Raw genomic sequence first — 16,394 nt, 5'->3', positions numbered from 1 at the left:
AGATACGGGTGTGAAAGTCTGCAAGAACACTGATTTCTGTTGCCACGGAGCCTGAGGTCGGTTCCACTATCTTTACGTAATTACTGAGGATCATGATGACAACAACAACAACCCCATTCACCATCTTGAACTTGTTCTTGCGTTTTTTGGATCAACTATACACAGTCAAGACAAGCAGAATCCTGTCTACTAGCTTGTAAGAGGGTGTGGTAATACGCGTGGTCGACGATGTACTGGCCAACAGCGACCACACGACTTGTCAATACCCCTTCACCTCTGGACGATAAACCAATCTTTAGAGTCAAATCAAGTAGGAAAGGTAATTTCTTTGCGAGTATCACTGAGAATGGACTGGGTGTATGGGATGTCAGAGTGAGTACGAGTCATGGATAACAGGCCAGGATGATTCACGTACTGAATCATATCATTCATACTCAGCCGACCGTGCTTCAGGCAGCTGTAATAAGGTCACCGGGTAGTGTAGAACGATTTGGTGTCAATGTGGATGTATATTGGGCACACGATGGGAGGGGTATAATCATACTTGTACGATCCTTGACCACTCTCTTCTTGCCCAGAAACAATGCTGATGGTAGTTTGTATCTTCTTATCCAGACCAACACTTCACATCTTCTCTTCTATCAGCTACTTCCCTCCTCTCGACCCTCGTATGACTCACCAGGTCCATCCACACCTGGACCGGGTGAAGGGGACGTCGTGATGGGCTGGGATCTAAGAAGTCTCGGTACAGCATTCATCATGGGTCGATGCGAATCATTGGTCCTTCAACCACATAATCTCCTCTTGGTATTACAGCATCCACCCTCAATCTTATCTGTTCCATATCCTATACCCAGTCAACTACTTTCACCGCCCGGCTCGCACTTCCCTCCTCCACCGCTTGATGGTGACTCGGAGGCTCAGGTAGATTGTAACATATGGGATCTACAGAATGCGAAAGATTGGATGATCCCTTCCGGTCCAAGCGGGATGGGCATACCTCTACCACAGGAAATCACGACATTCCGTACACCTGGATTACCAACATTGTATACACTGTTAAATCAAGATGGAAGATTATACGTGATGTATCAAGCTGCTCAACTTGCTCAGATATCAAATTCGGAATCTCAGAGATCACAATTACTAAATGGACCGAAATACCTAGGTGTCAAGTTACATCCACCAAACATATATACTCCTCAAGATGTGGTCAAACGTACGGAAGCTCTGGGATTAATGGAGAATAATATAATGGATGATAGTGGGGATGTGGAGGATTACGCAGAGCAAGTAGCGGTCAATCCTAGATTCGGACTAATAGCTGTTGGTCTAGCGAGGTGAGCCGACTCGATGTAATACACACCGCATGATGAATGCTGACTTTTACTGGTATCTGGTTTTGGGTTAGTGGAAAGATAAATATCATATCGCTTCCACCTTATCCTGCGCAACCTAGATTATCTCATACTCTGGATTTGAGGATGTCCGCGAATCTACGTAAGTCATATTTTTATACAAGCTGTTGTTTTGTGAATGTGCTGCTGATGTAGACAAATGTGACAGATTCTTCACCTGGCGGAGTGACTAGTCTCGCTTGGACAAGTGACGGGTACTGCCTAGCTGCGGGATATGAGAAAGGCTGGGCAGCATGGAGTATGGGGGGAAGACTAGGTGGATGGGGAGTTAATGATGAAGATGCACTCGATGACGGTGATGATCATGGTCAACGTGCAGTGGGAGTGGTTGACGTCGTAAGTTGACGTAGGCGGTTTTGTGAACGTTGGAGAATGTTGCTGATTTTTAGTAGTTCTGGGTACCTGGGAATCTGGAACTTTTCCTTCTTCGACCAGGACTAAAACATGGTCCTCAGATAGAGGTGGTATCGTTTGTGAAGAGCGCTACAACCAGTCAACAGTCACCTGTACGTATCGCTACTTGCATATCGAAATTTCTATTGCTCATATTGAAACAGGACAACACGAGATATGCTTTCCTGCAGATGGACGATAGGGTACTGGTCTATCGAGGTGCCGATCAACCTGATATGAGTGTGATCAATCCCGAATCAGATGTTTGGCAAAGTATCAAGGTTAGCTATGCATCAAACCTTGACATTGTTGCTAGGCTGATCTTATGTATGATTTCTGCAGATACCCGCCGCCTATATAGCCACCAACTGGCCGCTTCGATATGCCTCTATTTCGTCGGATGGCAAATTGATCGCTGTGGCTGGAAGGAAGGGTCTAACTCATTATTCAGCTTCTTCTGGACGGTGGAAGCTGTTCCCTGATGAAAGACAAGAAAGGGAGTTCACCGTTAGAGGAGGTTTACTATGGTTCCATCATGTTTTGATCGCTGCCGTGGATGTAGAGAAAACTCATCAGGTGAGCCAAATTCGTCTCATCAGCTTACAATTATAAGCTTGGTCATTTTTGGTGCCGAAGCTGATCATATCGAACGGTAGATACGTCTATATTCTCGGGACTTGGATCTTACCGAAATACTACATACTCAAACTCTACCCTCACCAGTCTTGGTGATGACCCTATTGGACAATTCACTTTTGGTTTACACGGCAGATAACAATCTTTACCACTTCTTGATCCTGCCTACTCAGACTTCAATCAAATTGCATCTATGTGGAAGTATAAGTTTCAGAGGTATCGTGCAAGTACCAAATAGAGTAAGAGGTATGAGCTGGATGATTCCACTGGCGCAGAAGAGTGAGCACCTACTATCCTATCCATTGAACCCAACTTGGAAAGCTAATGACACGCTCTTATGATGGTAGATCTGGGTGATCCCGTAGATGATCTGATAGTGGCCACTATCATCTTCTTGGTAGATGGGAAATTGGTACTCCTAAGACCTCGCAGAGTGAGCTATATCCTCCGCGTGCCGCACGAAATACCACTAGCTGATGACCTTCTGTATAGGCTAAAACAGATGAAGTACGGTACGATATGCAGATCTTGGCCGATCGAATCGAAGTCTACTGGACCCACCTGCATGGAGTAGCCACTTTGGAGAACTCCCTTTGGGGATATGATGGTCAGAATATGCGGATTTGGCTGGATGCTCTCACGATCGAAGCTACCAGAGTTAATAGTACGAGCGACAGTTATGAGGAAGTGGAGGAGAGCGTTAAGTTGAGATTGGACTTTTATCCATTGTGTAGGTGTTTCTGATCTTCGACAATCCTTCATCTATTCTCGATCCAGAGGTGCCATCTGGGAGATTCCCAAAACATGTTCTAAACCTGGCGGATATTCGATCATAATGAGAGGATCTGATGCTGACTACCTGATTCGAAATTCTTCAGCAATCCTAATGGACAAAGCGATAATCATCGGTGTCGATCCAGACTCATCACTACGACTCCCTTGGCCTATATACAAAATATCCACCTCGACACACTTGTTCTTACCTCAATTCCTACGATATCACCTGTTCTCTTCTCCTCCAAGCTTGCTGAATGCTCTGATCTTAGCTAGACATTACGACAGCTTGGTTTATTTCGCTCATTCGCTGGAAATACTACTGCATTCGGTACTGGAAGATGAGATCTCCAAACCTGGCATGACGAGTAGTCTACCTAGTACAACTAGTGTAGGAAACAACAATGATGTCGATCACGAAAAGAACGGTATCAATCGAGGTTGTAATGAAGGGGACAATATCATTTCTTTGGACTCTCTGCCACCATCACCTAAACCACCTTCATCTCCATCAGAAAGCGTATCCCTCCTCTCAGCTGTAATTCAATTTCTGGACCATTTTGATTCTTCCCTTGATGTGATAGTGGGATGTGCAAGAAAGACGGAAATCGATAGATGGAATTTACTTTTCAACCTTGTTGGATCACCCCGAGACCTATTTGAAATTTGCCTGAAGGAGAACAAACTGAGAACGGCAGCTAGTTATTTGTTGGTACTTCATGGGATGCTCGATGAAGGGGTGGAGCAGGAGGGAGGGAAGATGGATGTTGAGGTGAGTTATTACTCTGAGAGTAGACCTGCTCTGATAAAATAATCGGATCTGAACTCGGTACTTGCTTTGAGATATTGGAACAATGATTTCCTGATTATGTGTGGTTTTGGTATAGGATACGATAAGGTTATTGAAACAGGCTATCAAATCAAAAGAATATCATGTGAGTATAAACGAATTTATTTATGTATGGGATTTAGATGGAAAACACTAAAGGAAATGAAAGACTGATTAATGATTGATTGGTTTATTCATGATTTAGCTATGTAAAGAACTGCTTCGATTCCTTCATTCAATTGACGAATCTGGCTCATCGTTAAGATCGGCTATTGATCAAGTTGGGATTTTACCTACATCATCCGACAACGACAACGATGACGATCAACAAGACCAGCAGCACCAGCATGAGAATGATATTGATAATGATAATACCCCGATGATCAGCCAGGAAGCACGGATCGTAAATCCAAATCCTCCTACACCAAGTATCACGCTTTCTACTTCTCAAGATAATGGTCAACCCCCGATCAGCTCGCCTGTTCTATTGAACTCTGAGAGGATGTATAAGACTCCACCTTCTCCTACGGCATTGGAGAGGTTTGAAGATCACTCTGGAGATGTTTGATCGTAAAGACTGACGATAAGACACGATTGTAATGACAGGTAGTATGCTTAAGTATATATATGATGTTATGGTATGTGTTTTTTAAGTACACCTGAGGGTGGGATGTATGTAGTTTCTAAATTACGACATGACTTGGTTAATGCATTTTGATGTTTGTATGAGGTATGAACATGATTGATCGTTGGAATGGAGGTTACTGGAACTGAGTCAATTTGATGCTAAATTAAGATCACAGGAACCATAACACAGATTCTGGTATATTGTAGAAGTTACCAAATGGTCTCAGCTATGAAAATTCACGTTACTTCAGCTCACTGCTTCTTCTACTCTATCACTATCTCTGGTAGGACGCAACTCACCTTCATTCGTTCCCACGCATTTATCTACCCTATTTGCGAATACTCTCTTATACACGAATCTCTGGTCATACTCCCTCATTACCTCTGCACTGAGCAACATCCGATCTTTGACCAGCTGGGAGTAGAACTGTGCGAGTTGCGATAAGAGGAAAGTCGTAGATAGATGGAGGAGGGGGACATAAAGTGGATGGAGAGGGACGAGTAAATGGGTGAGCAAAGGGGAAGTCGGGGGAAATGCACTGTTGTATACGAAGATTGAAAAATCAGCTTAAGTGACCGTGCAGCTGTTTGCCAAGAACTATGTGTTTATGGCGTTGAAAGCGTACTTACCAGAACAAGGCTAAGCAGAATTCGGGTGGATCCCATACCTTAAGACTCTGGATCTTATCGTTGGACCCCAGGGAGGTAGCTAATCTAGGTGCATCCTTCTGAGGTTTGCCAAATGCTGATAATAACGAGTAACTTCAAGGTATACGTGCGTTAACATGGTGACTACCATCAACTGCAGGTTGACTCACAAAGAGAATTTCATAATGAACCATAATGCCTTTCCTGTCATCTTGGCATATTTGGCCAATCCACCTTTGGAAATGCCCATATGTGCTTTGCCAGAGGCAGAAGCAAATACGTCTTGATCTTGTTCTGGTTGAGATTTGATTTTCGGCGCTGGAACTGGGGAAGCATGAGGTGAATGGACTGGTTCTGATCCCTACAAATCATAATGTGTATATCTACATCAGCTGCTGGAGCCATCAAGTACCTATAGATGACCAGCTTACCGATCGAAGTTGCATATCGTATGTCCTGAACCTTGTGAACAGGTATGCGGCATTACCGATCGATAACAGTAAAAGAAGGACGAGTAGTGTATATCTCTTCATGCTAATGGTCAGCTATGATTAGCTTCTATGGTCCGCAACTCAACTCACCGACCAACCGCTTATGATCCCTACTCCTTGGCTCTTCCCCTCATTCTCCCACCTATCCCATCTCCCCGTAACTCCGCTAGGCTCTCTTCTACTCCTCAGTACACTGTCATACTCGTCCCGATGAGTGAAGAATGGATATACCAACAGATAATGGATGGTATGTATGGTCAGCGAAATAGGATTGGCCAGATGCTCATCAGGAAGGATATCGTAGATCGATTGAGGAGATGCATAAGCGAATTTATCGTATATCGCAGCAGGTATTGAGGTTATCCTGTATTCAAATATCTCGATAAACTATGTCCGACAACTTCCAAGGTGTGATAGTGAGCTTACCTCTGTAAGATCGGTTTCTTCCTTACAAACCTCTTCTTCATCTTCCCCTGATCTAGGGAAGGTGTACTAAGTCTTCTATCTTCCTCAGCTCGCTTGGCTGCTCGGGCAGAAGCAGCCATATCGAATGGTATACTGGACGATTTACTGAGACTCTGTGGTGGTGTAGATAACGCATGATTTGCATACAGTAATTTGGGTGTCATAGGTGATGAGACATTGTTATTGGGGGTACGATGTCTGATTGGAGTATCCTGTGTCTGGCTGGGAGTAGATAGCTTGGAGGAAGAAGAAGAAGCTGGGATGGGAGCTGGTGACTCGTTGATCTCTGCTAGATCCCTCGAGGAATGGGATTTGGATAGTCTGGAAGGGGCGTGAGAGAATGCTGGGAGAGATCGACGGGCTGTACGTGCAAGTGGAGATTGGGACATCTTGTTGACCTCACACTAAGACGAGGTGTTTGAGAGGGAGGGTGTCTCAACGTGGAACGTAGGAAGACAAGTGGAAAGAAGAGAATGTTGAATTGTTGAAATGTTGACGCGTACTTTTTGGCCTTTCCGAGTGGAAGTCAAGAGTGGAGGGAAAGAAATACCATGCCAGCTTAAAGGGGTGGAATGATTAGGGCCGCGTCTTACTTCTTCATCTCTCATAGATGGTATGCATTTGTCAGCAAGATCACCGTCTTCTGCTTCATACCGAGGCAGCTCACCCAGAAGAGACTGTCTGTCTGGAGGGGGACCTCCAAGAGTATGGAACTGTAAGAAAGCAAATTGAGGTGGTGACTGACACATCCGTCTCACTGCCTTGGAGTCATTGCAGGCGCTGTTCCTCTGGGAATGACACAGATCTGAAAATCAGCGTCAATTTTGTATGCTGACAACGCCAGCAGCTCAGACGACAAACATCGTCCCCATCTCAAATCTGCGCTGAGAGGTGTTGAGAGGTGATCCCAGGTTGGATGGTGGGAATGTCTTGGGCTCTTTGACCGCCACTCTCGAGGTTGACCTCCACTCAACGATGACCATGACGAAAACAACACTCAACATCCATCTTCATCCTTTCTTCTACTCATTTTTGCATTCTCGGCCACTCTCACCCTGTACATACCCTCATATACTCAAGCAAATAATGGTGAGCCCACTCGTCACATGGAAGTGGGCACATTCAGCTCACTACCCTCTTTGTATAGTCCAACTTCCTTCCGGTGCCAGCCAAGCGCGCTCTCCCCCTTCCTTCCTTTTCCCAGCATCTGCTGAACTATATTTCCAACCATTTCCGAGACGCACACCCGGAGGCATTCAGGAAAGATGTGGAAGCTCTCGTGGCTATGAGGAAAGAATGGGTGGAAGCTAAAGCTGAGGGACACCCAGAGATCGTAAGAGGTTTAATGAGGTATGTAACCGCCATTTTCTGGGAAGGAGAGATCTGATGAGTATGTGAACAGATATCATGCTCAATTAGCATTTCTATCCACTAAATTCCCTTCCGACATATCACTCCAATTCACCTATCACTTGCCTTTCCCTCCCACATACTCATTATCACCCGATGCACCCGTTTCTCTAGCATCGATAACGTTCGAAAGAGCCAGTGTACTGTTCAACATAGCGGCACTGTACGCTTCGATGGCTGCCGCTGAGAGAAGAGCGGAAGCAGAGGGAATCAAGAGGGCATTGATATATCTTACCGTAAGCTTTGATCTCATGTTTTCTGTACAGTCTCAGCTTGCTCACATTCCTATAGTCTGCAGCGGGTGTGCTAGAATATCTAATCAAGAACATCTTACCAACGCTACAATCGGAACTTTCGTCCCCGCACGCAGCAGGATACGACATGTCTGAGTCTTTCTTGGGGACGATCAAGGAATTTGTACTGGGGGAAGCTCAGGAATGCTATTGGCAACAAGCTGTCTTACGTGAGTCAGCTTTTATTGACTTGAAGGTTTTGCATATAAGCTGATTCTCACGATATGGGCAGAGGGTACATACAAGAATGGTTTGATCGGTAAACTATCGATGAAAGTTTCAGAATACTATAAAGCCGCTTTCACATCGATGAATGGCACCGATTATCCGTCTTCATCCTTTTTCCCTGCTGTACGTTCAGTCCCAATTTATCTCACTACAATAGTTTGCTGATCGAGCGCATGGCTGGGTTTGCAGAATTGGATCGCCCATATCACGGTGAAACAGTGCCATTTCGAGGCCGCTGCTCAGTATAGATTGAGTCAAGAAGATTTAGAAAAGAGTAGATATGGTGAAGAAATTGCTAGATTGAGAGTGGCTGAAGGGTTGGCTAAGAAGGGCTTAGAGGCTGGTAAGAAAGGTGTAGCGGACTCGGTGATATCAGACTTGAAAGTAGGTATCTCACTGATACCATTTTGAGCCATGCTGACATGCTTGTCACCCTTCCAGAACCTTCAATCAGCTATCAAATCCTCTTTAGAGAGGGCAGTACGAGACAACGATCTCGTTTATGTCTGTCCCATCCCCCCTGCTAACCAGCTTCCTCCCATATCTGGAGTTGGTATGGTCAAGGTGTCAATCCCAACCGAAGTGACTGACCCAATCGCTTGGTTGATGGGTGGTGGAGCGGGTATGCCAGCGTTGTTTAGCGCCTTGGTACCATACGGTGTACATTTGGCTTTGAGTAAGTATATGCACAACCCAAGTGGCTTTTCCCAGTGTTACAATGTCAAAATGCTGATCAATCAATGGACAGGCATATATGATGATAGGAAAGATACTTTGGTCAGAGAATTAGATGGAAAACGAGAAGAGCTTGACGGGGTAGCTGCCAGGTGAGTCTTGAGCTAGCCGTGTTCCGAGATTCGTAGCTCATATCATCCGATAGCACATTACAATCTCTCAACTTGCCCGGATCGATACAAGCGCTAGAGCGGCCTGTGGGTCTGCCACCATCTTTGCTAAAGAAGGCGGAAGAGGTAGATTCAGCAGGTGGAGTTGATCGGATCAAGAGTTTATTACATGAAGTAGCGAGATTGTCGAAGGCGAATGCTCAGTCCTTGAACGAGGTATGTCACGAACTATGCCACCGTCAAATACATTGTAAATCTTTTCTGACTTATACCGTAGGCTATGGATATCCTCGACCAAGAAGCAACTGAGAATGAAACCCTTCTCTCTCGACAACCTGAACTTCAGCAAAGTCGACCACCCTCACATATTGCCAATCAGCCACTGATAGCCACTGCTCAGCAGTATGATGCCACAATCAAACAGGCTTCGGCAAGTGATGGTACTGTCAGGCAAAAGTGGGAAGAGTGGGGCCAGCTGATCGATCTCCTTGCTGGCGGAGAGGTGAGCTCTCCCGTGACCTTCGCAGCGATGACAAGCTGACCTCCCATCCAGGACTCGATTAACGATTATGTCCCTTCCACATCTTCATCGCAAAACGGCTATCCATCCCTTCCTCCCTCCGTACGACCTATCCGAGCGTCTTTAGAAGATTTGGACGACCGTATAGCGCACCGAGCCAGATTAGTGAATGAAGCTAGGAACATATCTGCAGCCGATGATATCCGTCCAGCTGTGCTGACTGAAGCCACAAGACTGGCCCATGGTGGAACAGGAGATGTCAAGACGGAATGGTTCGAAGATCTCTTTGGGCGAAGCTTGGAGAAATATGATAGGATTCGAGAAGAGATGGAAGCTGAGGGTAGTAAACAGGATGCGCTATTGGAACAGATCAGGGTAAGCTGGGTATGTGGCTTCGAAATCAAATTCTTGCAGCTGACACCAGTGCCTTTTCTGACAGGGCCAAAATGAATCATTCATATCTGAACGGAAAGAAGATCCGATAGTCAAGGAGCGTGAGAGGCGATTGCAAGATATGGATTTGGCCTATTGGAAATGGAGAGAAATCGTTGATAATGCCGAAGAAGGTATAAAGTTCTATAATTCGTTTGCCGACATGTTGAATCAGTTCAAAGGGACATGTACACAATTCTTAAATTCCAGGAGAGTGGATATAGGGTGAGTCCAAATTAGCTTTGCCTATCCTCTTACGGTGACGATAAGCTGATTGACAATGCAATAGCCAAATCACCCAGCAATTCCACAATGTCTCGTTCGAAGATCGTCCCCCAACCCATTCTCAATTGCCCACACCACCTCCACAGTCTATTCCTCAATCTCCGCTTCGCAGAGCTGCTTCTCCTCCCAAGACATTCTCTTTGTCTCACCCCTCGTCAGGGCAGTGGCAATCTTCCTCAGATTTTTTACCTCCGCCTCCACCACCGCCCATCCTCCGCTCAGGTGGGATCCAAACTCAACCTCGCGCTGCACCTCCTCCACCTGGTGATTCCACACCGCGAAGAGTTACTCGAGCTTCTGCTGCCGCTGCGAGTAGGGGTCCAATAGGAGATGCGGAGAAGAATCCTTATAGTAAAGGGACAAGAAGGGGTGGTGGGGGTGTCGTGTAATTGTGGCACTTCATTAGATGTATTGCATGTATCTCATCCGCAGATTGTTCATATGCATCCGATCGTCGTTTTCCATTTGTGTTGCAACTCAACACAACATTCGGATATACATACGGACAGACACCGATATCTACAGAGCTGTATTCACACAGTATTCGAAACCATCAATCGTCTTCTCCGTGATCAAAAAGTTCGGAAGCGTTCAAGCGCTACTGTACTTTACCGTTGAACGATTTATGCCGCCTATTTCAATTCGGTACAGTTCAGTCAATCGATCAGCCTTTGAGGGTAATAAGGACACCAGAGGCGAATCTGACTCACTGTAGAATCAATATTGGGTACTTGACAATCCTTCTTGATACATGTACCTTGATCGGCGGGACACCAAAGTATGGCCGGACCACCAACGTTGACCTCAATGGGCTTTTTCAATACGTCGGTAAGGGTGAATTCAGGTATGAGCGTATCGGTAGTATCGGTAGCTTTAACGTAACACTATACAACCCAGGGCAGCCCAGTAAATCAGTAACGATTGTTGTACGGATCAGCCTGATCGCTTTATATCAATGTATGGAATATGGAATCTATTGCATGGTGCGTGATGCGTGATGTAAGATCCTCTAGTTGCAGTCAAAGGTTACTCACAGTCATATCCCATCTTTTACTACCATGCCTATAATCCTGACCGTCCTCCATAGGTTCCCAAACTGTATAATGAAATTTGATAGCGAAATCATCTTGAATCTGTTGTCTGTTGAATGTATGTACTTTGGTATCACCTCCGCCTTTATAGTCGGCAGAGTTCTCCCAGTCTCTATATTCACCAGTTGGCGGTAAGTTGATTTTGACTTGGATGCTGTCACCTGCTAAGGCTATTTTGGTCAGTAGGAGCGAGGAGAGCAAGGTAAAAGTGATTGTAGAAGGTAAAGAAACATGGTGGTTTTGTTATATAGAGGTATACTATATCTAAACGATAATGGCAGAAAGAAGCTGAGTGAGGTCAAGTTATATACGAAGTACAATATGAATCTCTCAGAGATATTATGCTGTATAGTTTGGTAAAGTGCGCATCCACAAGCGGATGATATTGTACCATCGTCCAGTTTTTATACCATTCTCCACCTTTACCAGTCATCTTCGGACCCGATCATATGCTCAAAAACATCATGAAACCGGCGAACAAAGGATACAGTGCAAAACCATTTCCATTAATTAGGAGACCAATAAAGGAGAACGAACCCATTATCTGTTCCCCTCCAGGAGAATATGGATCGATCTTTCCAATAGCAACTGTTCATATAGTTGTTTTTCTCCCCTCTTGTGCTCTCGAAGAGGTCTGTCTGGGCATCTCGTCAAGTTCTCAGGGAACCATAGGGATATGTATGTTTATCGGAAAGGGGCTGCAGCTACTCAATCAGAAAGGGACATTATTATGTGATCAAGGTTGTAATGTGCAGCATGACCTATCTTTCAGATCCGGTGTGATACAGCTTAATTTAAGATTCTTGGCCGAATATATTTGCAGAGCGCTGATCATGATTGACTGCCTGATCATTGCGTGCAGTACAGTATGTAGGAGAATGGCATCTAAACCTCTCATACTGTGTACATACGGATCATTGCAAGAGCATGGGTATTCCATGAAACGGGAATATCATATGAAAGGCGACATGTGCTAGATACAGTACATATATCACTAACAATGCAAGGTACCAAGGCTGTGCTGAGGTATGCACGAGGACTACTGGATATCTCGAGCTTAGCCAGCGTTCGGAGTAGGGATCGTTGCCTGAGCGAAGGAACACACATTACACAATCAGCGCCTCCTTGCCACAGCCGGTCATGATGCGATACTGTACTGTATATTGACACTTACCGAGTCCACATCTACGCAACGCATCTTCACATTCCCCTTGGTCGGCAGGGCACCATACCCTACCTGGACTATTCGCCGTTCCAGTAATTGGATTTTCTCCATCTTGGCATAAAGTCCATTCGGCCGTGCCGATATAGGTCGCGGTCGATTGGGCGTAGCACTGATCACACCAACCATGCCCAGTGTTCAGACATGAGTAATGTTACATCATCCACTGTAACGGTCAATACTTTGAAGAGCTCACATTCATATTCCAAACAGATGAACCATGAGTATAATCCCCACCATTATCAACCCAAGTGATCCACTTGAACTTGATTGCAAACTCATCCATAATTTGAATCTGGCTAAACTCGATTTCCTTCGAGTCACCTCCCCAGACGAAATCGTCGTAATTGTAATAATCCCTATATGTAGATAAGTCCGGTAAGTTGATTTTGATTTTCGCCATTCCTTCTGCCACTGCCAGGGTGGGTAAAAGCATGGATGAGAGGATAGCGATTGCGTGCATGTTGGTTAATCGGTACCTTGTGGGTGAATTTGAAAGATTTATAAAGTGTTAGAGCTGGCTTGATCTCTGTTCCTAGGCTATAATAGATCACACAGAGAAGAAGAGAAAGAGAAAAGAATGGTCATCCATCAAAGTAGGTAGATATAAAGACCTATGGTACCGTAGATGAAAAGAGTCAAGCATATGACGTTGGTTTTAAGGGGTAAAGCTACAAATGATAGCTAATCGATCCGGGACGATGAAAGGATGTACTATAAAGTGACTTGGACAAAGGAGATCTTTCCTGCATGTCAATAGTAGTTGTGAGATCTGACCAAGATGCCACACTGCCAACCGATCCGAATATGCAAGGACACAAAAAGAAAAACTAAGGTTCAACCTTGCTACATACCTGATACCCTCCGAGGTACTGTAGGTTGTCCGGAAGTACAACCTACAGTACAGATACTTTTAGGTCCTCGGCCCGAGACATGAATGGCAACAGCGTGTTGTCATCGTGGATGATGACATGGCCTTGTCTGATGGTGACAATCAAGAGCTAAAAGGAGGGTCGTCGATTTAGACCAAAGGATGGTGGACCTCGCCAATATGGGTCGGTGCACGTGTGCTTATCTGCTATTGATTCTGATACTTGATCAACATGCAGCCAACACGAGGTATTCAGCTACCTAATCATCACTTTGTCGATTGATCCATGGTTCAGGACTGATATATAAGTCATTTTGCACGATAAAACCTCATCATCCCTCAAATCGTCTCCCACCGATAACTTGTTGCAAACGGTACACCACTCATTTGATAGAATCCTGCCATCATGTGGCTCATGACACTCATATATAACATTATATTCTCTCTTTTCGAGGCTATTTATCAAAATAAAGCCCTGTATGATAGCTTAAGAGTAATCGTAGCTGGAAGTGTTTTTGAAATTGCCAGAAGTACCGCCAAAGATTTCGTCAAAGCTTTGACAAACAGTGAGTATCCTCCTTTTCCACTTATCATGCTTGTGATTTCTACAACCTATAGTAGTACTGTGAGATCTTCGTTCTGGATCCTGATCAGCTGTATGATGGCATAGGTCTTACGGTGACAGCAAGAATATACGACCGAGACGAGATATACGACCAACTTCAGAAATACCTCTCTGTTCATGCTCCCATCATGACAGCGGACGAAGACAGTATTGAAGGGTTCTCATTCTTCACCTATATTCTTCACGCTATCTGGCCTACTGGAGATAGTGTACCGAACGACATCACCATCTCTTCTCCCAGTACGAAAAGCAACAACTCCAAGTCCAGCACTTCAACTGCATCCGAACGTGCTGGTCTCAAACGTAAGGGATCAGAGGTCACTGCGTTGAGCCCAGGTGGAGATGAAGAGGTTGCATCAGAGGGTACTGGCAAGTTGAGGATCGTACCCAGTGATGGTAAGTACTTGAAGACAGATGTTCCATTTACCCTCTCTCGATGGGTGCTGACTGATGCTTGAAATCCTTATTGGTAGATGTCATCTTAAGATTGAAATACAAAGGTAGAACAATCAGAGTCAAAACCAGTATTGACACCCAGTCGGGCGATTCCAAATACGACAGAGAACGTAAAGTCATGACCTTATCGTAAGTACTCCCTGAAAGAATTTGATCTTCGTCCTTCCAGATGCCACTCCGAGAGCTAACAGTACTGATTCTGCAGCACATTCCTCGGAACCCATTCCCTCTTTGTCTCACTCATCAACACCGCTCGTAAGGAATTCGCCATATCCACTCGATCAATCATCACCATCTATGCACCTTCACTATCAGCCAATCCGAATTGGGGAAGAGCTTCTCGTCGACCCATCAGGCCATGGCACTCGGTCATATTACCTACAGGTCAAAAAGAATGGCTGTACAGCGACGCCAAAGAATTCCTCGCCGAAAAGGACTTTTATCTGAAGAGGGGTGTGCCACATCGAAGAGGATATCTGTTGTATGGTGAGCCAGGTAGTGGGAAAAGTAGTCTAAGTAAGTATAGTACCGTCTTTTGTATATTCACATGCCAGACTATTCAGCTGATCAGGCCTGTCCTTGACTTTTGGCAGTCGCTGCGCTCGCTGCCAAGCTCAAACTGGACATTCATGTTGTCAACCTCGGTGCGAAGCAGTAAGTCCCCATGAGACAGAGACGTAAACAGCATAGAGAGGTTCTGTCCTTAGCTAACTTAGTGTGCGTCACGGTATCACAGGATGGACGATGATAAGCTTAATACGTTACTCCAAGCATGTCCTACCAAGTGCATCTTATTGATGGAAGATATGTAAGTGGATCAACACATTGTGTGACAGGCTTAATGATAGTCTCAGACCGACAAGCTGACCTTTCATCTACTTCAGCGACTGCGCATTCCGATCGCGCGAACCATCAGAAGACGAGATCGCAGAGACCTCCGACTCGGAACAAGTGGTCATCAAGAACACTCATACGAAATCTGGTAAATCAATCAAATCCAAATCTACCAACCACACCTCTTCCGGAACAGTATCAACCGGTGTCACCTTGTCTGGACTTTTGAATGCTTTGGACGGAGTGACGAGCTCTGAGGGGAGATTGTTGTTCTGCACGACCAACTGGAGGGATCAGATTGATCCTGCTTTGGCTAGACCAGGTAAGGTTCACCTTTGAAGTGCAGACTTTCTCGTGAGAACGCCATTGCCCATTCTTATTCTGTATGAATATATAATTCAGGGTGAGGTGAACTATATGAAGCTAATCTACTCTGAATCTATCAGGGCGTTGCGATATCTGGATCGAGTTCAAGAACGCCACTTCCCAACAGGCTCGAGATCTATTTATCCATTTCTACGACGCCAGGCATACTCCTTCCCCTAAGGTCATAGCCACCTCAGAGTTAGGCCAACCTCTGACACCGGAGCGAACTGAAGCCGAAAATGAAATCGAAAAAGCCAACATCGAGAACAATCCGGATATTGAGCTTTCAGTAGGTACCTCAAAGCAGGAGAACGATTCTTCATCTCCCCTTTCCGAATTGGAGAACCCCATCGCCCACATGGATATCTCCACTTTAGCAGACACTTTTGCGACGATAATTCCAGAAGGTAAAGTATCTGTATCATCCCTTCAAGGTTATCTGATGAGGTATAAGCGAAGACCCTTTGATGCCGTCCAAGAAGCTTCGAGATGGGTGGAGAGTGGGTTCGATCAAGGGCCGACTATCACACTCAAGGAGGGAAAAGTCCAGTTGAAAGATATGAGAGCTGAAGGATGGGCTACGGATCCCTCGGTCGAGGAAGGTATCAATAGGAAGATATAGGAAAATGCAATGT

At 45.2% G+C, this 16,394-nt stretch overlaps 5 protein-coding genes across 5 annotated transcripts; 3 read left to right on the top strand and 2 right to left on the bottom strand.

Annotated features, from left to right (window-relative positions):
• Window positions 1-228: 228 nt before the first annotated feature.
• V865_000070 (uncharacterized protein) lies at window positions 229-4,618 on the top strand (the record flags this gene model as incomplete). The annotated part of the gene is made up of 14 exons (XM_066223902.1): window positions 229-372; window positions 439-546; window positions 616-1,340; window positions 1,412-1,500; window positions 1,567-1,754; window positions 1,811-1,924; window positions 1,976-2,092; window positions 2,154-2,387; window positions 2,468-2,726; window positions 2,795-2,880; window positions 2,940-3,177; window positions 3,326-3,993; window positions 4,109-4,156; window positions 4,256-4,618. The coding sequence occupies 14 exons, from the start codon at window positions 229-231 to the stop codon at window positions 4,616-4,618; spliced, it is 3,381 nt and encodes a 1,126-aa protein (XP_066079999.1).
• Window positions 4,619-4,887: 269 nt separating this feature from the next.
• On the bottom strand, window positions 4,888-6,670 carry V865_000069 (uncharacterized protein; the record flags this gene model as incomplete). The annotated part of the gene is made up of 7 exons (XM_066223901.1): window positions 4,888-4,904; window positions 4,978-5,216; window positions 5,308-5,439; window positions 5,496-5,686; window positions 5,757-5,852; window positions 5,907-6,180; window positions 6,243-6,670. The coding sequence occupies 7 exons, from the start codon at window positions 6,668-6,670 to the stop codon at window positions 4,888-4,890; spliced, it is 1,377 nt and encodes a 458-aa protein (XP_066079998.1).
• A 697-nt stretch (window positions 6,671-7,367) lies between these two features.
• Window positions 7,368-10,683, top strand: V865_000068 (pH-response regulator protein palA/RIM20; the record flags this gene model as incomplete). The annotated part of the gene is made up of 13 exons (XM_066223900.1): window positions 7,368-7,370; window positions 7,429-7,631; window positions 7,684-7,927; window positions 7,983-8,154; window positions 8,217-8,335; window positions 8,402-8,596; window positions 8,654-8,888; window positions 8,961-9,039; window positions 9,093-9,273; window positions 9,335-9,559; window positions 9,611-9,952; window positions 10,017-10,234; window positions 10,299-10,683. The coding sequence occupies 13 exons, from the start codon at window positions 7,368-7,370 to the stop codon at window positions 10,681-10,683; spliced, it is 2,601 nt and encodes an 866-aa protein (XP_066079997.1).
• A 234-nt stretch (window positions 10,684-10,917) lies between these two features.
• On the bottom strand, window positions 10,918-13,070 carry V865_000067 (uncharacterized protein; the record flags this gene model as incomplete). Its single annotated transcript, XM_066223899.1, has 5 exons — window positions 10,918-10,926; window positions 11,005-11,178; window positions 11,329-11,549; window positions 12,560-12,719; window positions 12,804-13,070. 5 exons carry the CDS (start codon window positions 13,068-13,070, stop codon window positions 10,918-10,920), a joined length of 831 nt encoding a protein of 276 aa, XP_066079996.1.
• An 814-nt stretch (window positions 13,071-13,884) lies between these two features.
• On the top strand, window positions 13,885-16,381 carry V865_000066 (uncharacterized protein; the record flags this gene model as incomplete). The annotated part of the gene is made up of 8 exons (XM_066223898.1): window positions 13,885-14,044; window positions 14,149-14,499; window positions 14,577-14,688; window positions 14,765-15,075; window positions 15,153-15,213; window positions 15,296-15,367; window positions 15,444-15,715; window positions 15,840-16,381. The coding sequence occupies 8 exons, from the start codon at window positions 13,885-13,887 to the stop codon at window positions 16,379-16,381; spliced, it is 1,881 nt and encodes a 626-aa protein (XP_066079995.1).
• Window positions 16,382-16,394: the final 13 nt, after the last annotated feature.

Source organism: Kwoniella europaea, chromosome 1, assembly GCF_036810445.1.
Source record: "Kwoniella europaea PYCC6329 chromosome 1, complete sequence".
NCBI classification, from domain to species: domain Eukaryota; kingdom Fungi; phylum Basidiomycota; class Tremellomycetes; order Tremellales; family Cryptococcaceae; genus Kwoniella; species Kwoniella europaea.
Note: the sequence above shows the minus strand (reverse complement) of the source record. Positions and strands in the feature narration are given on the sequence as shown.